Here is a 10238-nt window from a genome sequence, read left to right on the forward strand (position 1 = left end):
GGGAAAATATTGCTATAATATGGATGGATATTATAATCAATGTGATGGGAAAAATGTGTATAACTGGTTCAAGGAATTTGAATTTGCTTAGTAAACCTTAACTCAAATCACAATAAAAATTCAAAAAACAAACAATGAAGAAGGTTTTTTTTCATGTGTATCATATCTGAACACAAAACTCCTAGCATTTGAAACCACAAGATGAGTGGGAGAAATAAGCTCCATGAGGGATTTGAAATTATAAGAGCTAGAATTTGTTTCCGAAAGACAAGTATGTGGTCATTTACTGGAGAATGTGTCAAGCTGTCCTGAACAAGTCACCGGTATCTTGTGAGAAGGATAATGTGACACTTCAGATAGACAGAGGTGCTGAGATTTTAGGAGATCAGCCATTCTTTCCAGGAGAGTGGTCAATGTTTAGGCTTTAGGCAGCTTTTGCCCAAGAAATCATCTTACAAGAAGACAATCCTAACAACAATAACAACAACAAGAACCACAAACAAACAAACAAGACAAGCCTTGGTTAAGCAAAGAAAGTTAATACGATGAAGCAAGCATAGGAAAAACCTTTTAATTAGAATCTGCATAAGAAGCTCTGGTGACATTGTTGGTGGTGGTGACAGTGAGTCAATTGCAATTCTTAGTGACCCTGTGAGCGGCAGATCAAAACCTTGCCCTATCTGGTGCCATCTTCACAATCTCTGTCATGCTCAAGCCTATGGCTGTGGTCACTGTGTCCATCTATCTCATCGAGGATCTTCTTTTTTTGTTGATTCTCTACCTTTCCCAGAATTATATGTTTTTTAAAGGACTGGTTTCTCCTGACAACAAGCTCAAAGAATGTGAGACAATGTTTTACCTTCTTGCATTTAAGGAATACCCTTGTTTTGCACTATCTCCAAAACAGACTGTTCTTTTGGCAGTCAGTGAGATATTCTATATTCTTCTCCAATACTACAATTTGAAGGCATTGATTTCTCTTTTGTCATAATTGTTAATTGTCCAATTTCCAGATGAGATAGCAAGTTGTACTATTAATTAAAGATGGTTTTGACAGTTCATATCCATCTATGACTCCTAAGGAGAAAGATGGGAAATCTGTTCCTCTTGTGAGTAACAGCCCCGGAAATCCAATGGGTCATTATGAATTGTAATCAACTTAGAGGCAGTGAGTTTGAGCTTGTTTTTTGTTTTTATGTATGTATTAAAATTCTCTCGTGACAAACCATATTTCAGATAAGAGCCACCAGAACAAGTGTCTTGGGAGAGGGAATATAATGGTAGTTACAATGATAAAAGTAGTTTTTACTCAGAATATTATGTAAAGACAAAAAGAAAGTAGAGAAGTAGGAAAGCTTCTGCTTTCCTGAGCAATTTACACTCAGGTCCAGATGTTGTTACAAACTCAGTAGTACATTTAGTACAAAAAGTCAGTTCAGGTTTCTCCTTCAACCAATTACTACAAACTAAAAGCTATTCACTTGCACTAGTTGTTTGCAGACATCCTCTATAATAGGAAGGGGTCAAGTGATCAGGAGAGTCTTTAAGGACACACAATGTTCTAGTAGAGATTGCAATCAGAAAGGTGAAAACTTCAAGAGGTTTTTAATCCAACCATCAAGACAGTGTGTGATAATCAGAAGATTTTCTTTGCTCAAGAAGGAAGTGTCAAATAAGGGTAGGAGAAAGTGGTTTTTATGTTAACGGAAATGGCCTTCATAATCAGAATATTTATCCAGAACAGGGAAGGTACGCATATACAACAACTTGAGGAGGAGAACTCCTGGGAACCTCACTTTGCTCAGCTCCCAGCAGTAGCTTCAAACTCTAGGACAAGCAGGGACTTACATATCACAAATTAGGGAGAGCATTTCCATGAGTTGTATTCCCAGAGACTTTGGCTGGGCTGAAAAAACAAAAACAAACAAACAAACAAACAAACAAACAAAAATGGCCAGTTGAGGATCCCTCACCAACACAAAGCTATCCATGAAATAGGCAGGAGAAATTAGGTCATTTGCAGAAAAGCAGGAATTTAAGGAATTCAGCAAAACAAGATAAACTCCTCAAGAAGTTCTTAAAGAAGTCTTTCACAAAGAAACAATGAAGGAAAATGCTTGGGCCATTCACCAGAACTGGCCATATATAAGGACACAAAGCAAGCCTCAATAAATTAAAAACATCAAAATAATAGCAAGTATCTTCTCAGATTACAATGCCCTAAAACTAGAAATGAACAAAAGGATAAAAAAGTTATCCATGTGTAAGTTGAGTAACACCTTGCTTGAGCAGTATTAAGTTATAGAAAAAATAAAAAGTGAAATAAAAAAAATCCTTGTATGAAAATACAACATATGAAAACTCTGGGCTAGAGCAAAGGCAGTCCTCAGCGGTCAGTTCATAGCAATAAGCAAACACATTTTAAAAAGAAGAAAGGAGTAAAACAAACCACTTAATTCAACATCTCCAGCAAATTGAAAAAGAATATGCTAATGCCATATCCTCTAGAAGAAAGGAAATGATAAGGGCTGAAATAAACTGAACAGAAAACATAAAAGCAATTGAAATCATCAAGACTAGGAGATGTTTCTTCACAAAGCTCAATAAAACAGACCACCTGTTGGCTAACTTAACAAAAGAAAAAGAAAGGAAAGGAAAGAAAACACACACATAACTTAAATAAGAAATAAAAGAAACACCATCACAAAAAACTGGGATATTCTCATGCAATATTATTCAAAATGGGTGACCATGGAGGACATTATGCTGAGTGAAGTATCTCAGTCACAAAAGGACAAATACTGCATGGTGCCTCTGTTGTAAAACAGGACTGACCTCTGGGTTGGGAGGAGACGGAGAAGGATGGGTTCAATAATGTATATGACATTGAAACAGATGAGGGATAAAACTGTTTAAGAGGGAACATTATTAGGGATTTTTGTCATGACAGGAGTCCAGAGTGAAGGCTGTATAGTGGAGTGGTCCTGGGGGTAGGGATTGTAAAACAATGAAAAAATATTTCTTTTACTTTTTCAAGAGGGTAATGTACTAGGTGGGAGGGCTGAGAGGGGAGAAAACTGCAACAATGAATGAATGGAAATTCAAAGTTCTGTAAATTTTCATTGAAATTAATAATAAATTAAAAAAAAGAAACATACACACACACACACCCCACACACACACACAAAAAGCCCTGGTATATTATGAAAAGGTGTGCTACAATAAATTTGAAATTCTTAAGGAAATGGATAAATTCCTATAAACTCACACTGTACTTAAATTGAAACAGACAGAACTGGAACATTTGAACAGACAGATCCATCACAAAAGAAGAAATTAAGCAGGTCATAAAAAAATTATCAACAATAAAAGGTCCTGACCCAGATGGCTTCATGGCTGAATTCTACTAAACATTCAGAGATAAATTATCACCAATTATACTAAAACTATCTCAAAATATAGAAAAAGAAGAAACATCAGAGTCATTCTATGAAGATCCCAATACCACAAATAGACAAAAACATCATTAAAAAAAGAATATAGACAAATATGCCTTATGAACAAAAGTCCTTTACAAAATCCTGACCAATGAAATTCAACAATATATTAAAAACTTAATTCATCATGACCTGCTGGGATTCATAAAAAGTACCCAAGGACCATTCAATATATGAAAAATAATTGCTGTATTTTATTGCACTGATAAAGCAAAGAACAAGGACCACATGATCCTACCAATTGATGGAGAAAAAGGCATCAACAAAAATTAACATCCCTTCCTGATTAAAATACTAAACAAAATAAGAATAGAGGGTAATTTCCTCAATATAGTGAAAAGTACATATGTAAAACCAAGAGCCAACATGATTATCTATGGAAGGAGACTAAAGGGGTTCCCTTTGTCAACAGGGACCAGGCAAAGATGCCCACTATTACAACCACTATTTGATATTGTAATGGAAGTACTAGTTAGGACAATAAGGCAAAAGAAGGGAACAAGAGGTATCCAAAATGGCAAAGAGATGGCAAATCTACCACTATATACAGATGATATGACAGTGTAAACAGAAAACCACAAAGACTCATCCAAAAACCTTTTAGATCTAGTAGATTGATTTAGTAGAGTGGGAGAATACAAGATCAACATACAAAAATAATTTAGATTTCTCTACAGCAATAACACCTCTATGAGGTGGATTGATTCAGTGACTGGGGTAATTGGGATGGGTGTGTCAGAGGCAGTGCGATTGGCACAGGATAGAGCAGGTACATAGGGTTGCTATGAGTCGCAAACGACTCGACGGCACATAACAACAACAACAACAACAACAACAACAACAGCATCAAAGAAATTAGAGAAAAGGAAACTAGAAAAGCATTACTATTTACAATAGCCAACATAAGATAACATGCTTAGGAATAAACTTAACTAAATGGAGCTCTGGTAGCTTAGTGGAAGGAGTTGTGCTGTCAAATCAAAGGAATCCACTTGCTACTCTAGGGTATAAAGACATGCAATCTTATTGCAATGAATTTTCAGCCTCTGAAAACCTGTTATGAGTCAGTTCTGACCTGACAGTACAACAACAACAGTATAACAACAACAACAACAGCAAATGTTGGAGAAGATATGGAGAGATAAGAATTCTTATTCACCTTTGGTGGTATTTTAAAATGTACAGTCACTATGAAAGGCAGTTTGCCATTTCCTTAAAAAATTGAACATAGATATCTCATATGAACCAGGTATTTCCCTGCTAGGAATATACCTCAAGAAATCAAAGCTGAAATACAAACAGAGATACGTACACACACCTATACTCACAGCAGTGTTATTCACAGTAGCAATAAAATGGAAACAACCCAAATACCTATCAAAATTAATGGTCAGAGAAACTGTGGTATTTTCACACAATGGAATACTGTGCATCACTAAAGAACAGTGGAGTATGTAGAGGATAGGACACAACATGGAGAGTCTATAGAGCATTATGTTGAGTGAAGTAACTGAATCATAAAAGGATGAATACTGCATAAAGACTGCTATCGTGAAAACAGGAGGACAGCTGAGGAAGATAAGTATAAATGTTCAAAAAGGGAAGGGGGAAAAGAGAAAGGGGACAATAAAAGGGGGTGTACTAAAATCACTCCGATAACAAAGGTTAGTGAGTGGGTGGGCAGTAAAGGAGGAGGGAAAATGCAATGAGTATTTGAAGAGATAAGAAGGGTAAAGAAAATGAGAACTATCAGGAGTGAAAAACAATGTTTATGGAATTTGTAAGTAAACTAGTATAAAGTGAAAATGTTCTTTTAAAAGTAAAAACATTAATTCATTCATAAAACACAATGCATATGAATAATTATATAAACACTGTGTCATGAATGAAATACAATGCATATGAATGATTGTGTAAAATACAGTGTACATGAATTAAACACAATGTATATAAATGCTTGTATACAAACCAATAATAAAAAAAAGAGGCTGAAAATATTTCAATGAAAAGCTCAAGAAGACAAAGCAAAGTAATTTAATGAAATGTGCAAGTAGTTTGGAGTTAGAAAATCAAAAGAGAATAAGCTCTGCATTTCTAAGGCTGAAAAAACTGAGGGAAAATGCAAGCTTCAAATTGAAATATTGTATGATTATGGTTAAAAGAATAAATGACATAGGAATACCAAATGAAGAGAAATTAATGTACAGTGTTGCTACTTCAAAAAGAATTCACTGACACTTAAACATTTACTGAAGTAGATCATAGGATTAAGAACAAATGGTAATGAAGGAAGAAGTCCAAATGTCACTAAAGATATTGGCAAAATCCCCCAAGGCTTTAGTAATTGACAGAATGGCAAATGAAGTGTTTGAGCAAATACATGCAGCCCTGATCATGCTCATTCATCTGTTCCTGGAAATTTGGAAGACAGCTGGATGGTTGATAAAAGAGTGCTCCAATAGAAAATAGAAATTAATAAACAATATCAATATCACTGGCTAGTAAATATTTCCTAAAGATTATTCAAGACAGCTAAGCAGTACATTTAGATGAAACTGCCAGAAATTCAAGGTGGATTCAGAAGAGGCCCAGGAATTACAATATCATAATTGATGATATCACATGAGATAGCTCTTAGATAAAAGCACTGAATACTTGTAAGACACTTGTGGTTTTTTACTGCGCAAAGGAATTCAACATTCAACTCTGTGGATCATAATAAATTATGGCTAATTTTGAGAAGAATGAAAATCCCAGGACACTTAATTATGCCCATGAAATAGCTCTACATGTCCTCACAAGCAGTTATTCAAATAGAACAATGGAATACTGCATGATTTAAAAGCAGAAGAGTTGTTTATTAGGGTTTTATCCTTCCACCATAACTATTCTGTCTGTATTCTGAGCCAATAATCTAAGAAACTGGACTATATGAAGAAGAATGTGACATCAGGAATGAAGGAGAACTCATCAGCAACCTACATGATGCAGATGACATAGCTTTCCTTTCTGAAAGTAAGAACTTGAAACTTGAAGAAAATAAAAATCCCCACAACTGGAACAATTATTAACAAGATAAATGGGGAGGGGGAAAACCCTTAAAATTATCAAAGATTTTGTTTTACTGGATCCACGATTGGTCATGACAGTTTGGTCCTTAACCTTGAGTGCTGACCCCACTGCCCCTTGCACATTAAAGGCATCCTCACACTCTGAGTTGGTAAAGATCTCCCTCTAAATCTTAAAAGATTATGGCCCCTTGGAGATCCATTAAACTGTGGCCTAACCTTTCAAACTGAGAAGGCATTGCATTCCGTGCTCCTTCAAACAGCTTTTTTTATTGGATAGTTGCTCTGGAAATGTTACTTTTCTTGGAGAACAACAGATGTAGGTCCTTTGGCCTGTTTCCTGCCTGTACAGTTTCAAAGACAGACAATATTATTTCCTTTTGTCTTTTCTCAATTAGTCTAAACTGGTAAATTTTCTGCTATGGGCATTGCTAGATTCACCAATAAAGGCATAAACTAGAAACAAAAATTGTGTTGGCATATCTTTTGTGAACATTATAGGACATGCGTTCTTGGTTTGTACAACAGAAATTTTAAAATCTTTTTTATTCCTCTCCCCCAATTTTGTACAGTTTATTTTAAAATTTACCTCTTTCCACTCATATTTGTTGTAAATGACAAGGAAAAATCATATGGCTCCTTAACATATTGCTTAGAATTATCCTCAAGGAGTTAGCCAAGTTCAACACTTAAATTCTACCGAATGTTTGAGCGTAATTGAAACAAGTTATTTACCACTTCATGAAAAAAAAAAATGCCCTTCCTCCATTGGCCAATCACATATTCATTATTTTCTTTTAAAGCCTCACTGGAAGCACATTTCTCATCTACGGGAACCGCAGGAAGACTCAATACTAGTCTTGGAGAAGACTTCATTTTGGTGGGCTTCTCAGATTGGCCTAAACTGGAACTTCCCTTTTTTGTTTTTATTTCAATTTTCTACTTTCTAACTCTCTTTGGCAACACCACTATCATCATTCTCACCCGCCTAGATATTAGGTTACACACACCCATGTACTTTTTCCTCTGTCATCTCTCCTTCCTGGACCTCTGCTACACCACCAGCACTGTGCCACAGCTTCTCATCAACCTTCACGGATCTGACCGGACCATCACCTATGGAGGCTGTGTGGCTCAGCTCTTCATTGTTCTTGCCTTGGGCTCCATTGAGTGTCTGCTCTTGGTGGTAATGGCCTTTGACCGCTATGCTGCTGTCTGCAGACCACTCCACTATACAACCATTATGCACCCTCGTCTCTGCCAGACACTTGCTGCCATCTCCTGGCTGGGAGGGTTCATGAATTCTCTGGTTCAGACTGGCCTCATGATGGCCATGCCTCTCTGTGGCCTCCATCATTTGAATCACTTCTTTTGTGAGATGACTGTGTTCCTGAAGCTGGCTTGTGAGGACACACAAGGGACAGAAGTGAAGATGTTTGTGGCCCGAGCCATCATTTTGCTGCTTCCTGTATCATTAATTCTAGTTTCCTATGCACACATTACCCGAGCAGTGCTGAGGGTCAACTCAGTTGCTGGCCGCAGAAAGGCATTTGGAACTTGTGGGTCCCACCTCGTAGTGGTTTCCCTTTTTTATGGCTCAGCCATCTATACATATCTCCAACCTACAAGTACTTATTCTCAAAGTGAAGGAAAATTTGCTGCCCTTTTTTACACCATAATTACCCCCATGCTAAATCCTGTGATTTATACCTTGAGGAACAAAGATGTGAAGGGGGCTCTAAGAAAGGTCTTATGGAAAGGCAGAGACTTGAGGTAAAAGAGGAGGGAAAGAATGATTAAAAAAATTGTCAGTAACAACTCTCAGATTATGAAGCCTATTCTATTACTATCAGGGCAGTCGGTCAATAGAAAATAGCCCTTGGAAGACCTTAGGGTTCTGACACCTTACCTTCCTTTTTTAGAAACTTGAAGTGAGAATATCTGGTGTTCTTTATAATTTAGTTTTTAAAATTATTTTACAGAACAGAGTAAGCATTTATCTTTATCCACTTTCTAAAGAAAGGAGGTTTGAGAGAGGGTACTGCAGCTACTTCTGGAAAGGGGTTAGGTTCTAAGGAAGCTTGAGTGTCAGGGAAGAATTAATTCAAAATGATAACACCTTTTCTAAAGTCAACAATGCCCAGTATGGTGCCAAATAAATGTACCCCATGACTAAGGAAAAGTTCACTCTGATCTACAGATTACCTGTGACTTGATCATGTTCCCTCATATGCCAGGGCCAATTCCTAAAGTCTCTTTTCTAATCCTTTATGATACCTGGAACAAATAAGTGGATCATGAACTTTTCCATGAGCCTGAAAAGTAGATCAACTACTGAAAGAAAAATGTAAAAGCATTATTGTGGAATTGGTGAGATGTTATACACATCTTGTCAGCTCCAAGTGTTTTATAAAGCTGATTATTATCATGGTCAAGATATATTACATGCTAGAGAAGGAAATATAGAAGAAAATTCCCCAGTCAAGATGAAGGAGTATGCATGAGAACCTTGCCCCTGGTGAATCGTGAATGACTGTGTTGGTGCCTTTATGATGGGAGCCATAGGTGGTGGCATCTTTCAAGCAATCGAAGGTTTCCGTAATTCTCCTGTGGGTGTCAGTCACACAGTATGCGGGATTTTGACACTATTAAAACCAGAGCTCCACAGTTAGGAGGCAGCTTTGCCATTTGGGGAGGTCTGTTTTCCATGACTGACTGCTGTATAGCTCAGATCAGAGGGAAAGAAGATCCCTGGAACTCCATCACAAGTGGTGCCTTAACAGGATCCATACTGGCTGCAAGAAATGGACTGGTGGCTATGGTTGGGTCAGTTGCGATGGGTGGCATTCTCTTAGCTTTAATTGAAGGAGCTGGTATCTTATTGACAAGATTTGCTTCTGCACAGTTTCCCAATGGTCCTCAGTCTGCTGAAGATCCCTCCCAATTGCCCTTCAACCCAGTTACCTTCCTCACCTTTTGGAAACTATTGTCAGTATCAGTAGGATTAAAACTCATGTCCTGGAGTTAACAAGTGAGCTGTAGTTCAAGAATGATTTTGGAAGACCAAGTTACAGTCTGTTTTTAAAATAGTAGGCGGGACAACTCTAGTCATATAGGCTGTGGGAAGCCACCCCGCCCCTTCCCCCCCCCCCCCCGGCCCATTTAAAGGACCCCGAGGAGGAGGTGTTAAAAGAGAATACATTTATTTATTCACACTTGGGTTGGATTTGTGATCAGAATAAATGTCTAATATCTTAAAAATATGACAACTGCTTAGAAGATGAAGGCCCAAAGGACAACTAGCAGTGAAATGAGACCACCATTTCCTTTGGGACTTCTAAGCCTGGGCTTATGTGTTCTGTTATTCAAACAATAAAAACTCCTGGAACTTGCTCTTCCTTTTAAGATAAATTGTAGAGTTCTGCTTTTCATCCTCAGATTCTTCAATTACTGCAAGGTACGTTTAAAACTGTATGTTTTATAGTTAGTGCCTCATCCCACTCATAGACAGTTGTGTTTGAGAAGAATTAAGTAGAGTCAGCCTGGATCGTTCCACGGTAAAAGGCTTTACTGACAGAAGGACGTGGCACATTGTTTGATATGAAACTCTCTCACCTTTGGGGCTCTGTATTTTACTTCATGGTCATCAGAAGCCTCACGAGAGACAATTTCC

At 37.3% G+C, this 10238-nt stretch overlaps 1 protein-coding gene and 1 pseudogene across 1 annotated transcript; both read left to right on the top strand.

The window, feature by feature from the left end:
* The first annotated feature begins 1709 nt into the window (after positions 1-1709).
* Positions 1710-8342, top strand: LOC102864818 (olfactory receptor 10-like). Its single transcript, XM_006898159.1, has 2 exons — positions 1710-1749; positions 7369-8342. The coding sequence occupies exons 1-2, from the start codon at positions 1710-1712 to the stop codon at positions 8340-8342; spliced, it is 1014 nt and encodes a 337-aa protein (XP_006898221.1).
* A 709-nt stretch (positions 8343-9051) lies between these two features.
* LOC102844830 lies at positions 9052-9567 on the top strand (annotated as a pseudogene).
* The last annotated feature ends 671 nt before the right edge of the window (positions 9568-10238 follow it).

This window comes from Elephantulus edwardii, unplaced genomic scaffold (genome assembly GCF_000299155.1).
Source record: "Elephantulus edwardii isolate Elephantulus edwardi_28Jun2011 unplaced genomic scaffold, EleEdw1.0 scaffold00221, whole genome shotgun sequence".
Classification (NCBI taxonomy): domain Eukaryota; kingdom Metazoa; phylum Chordata; class Mammalia; order Macroscelidea; family Macroscelididae; genus Elephantulus; species Elephantulus edwardii.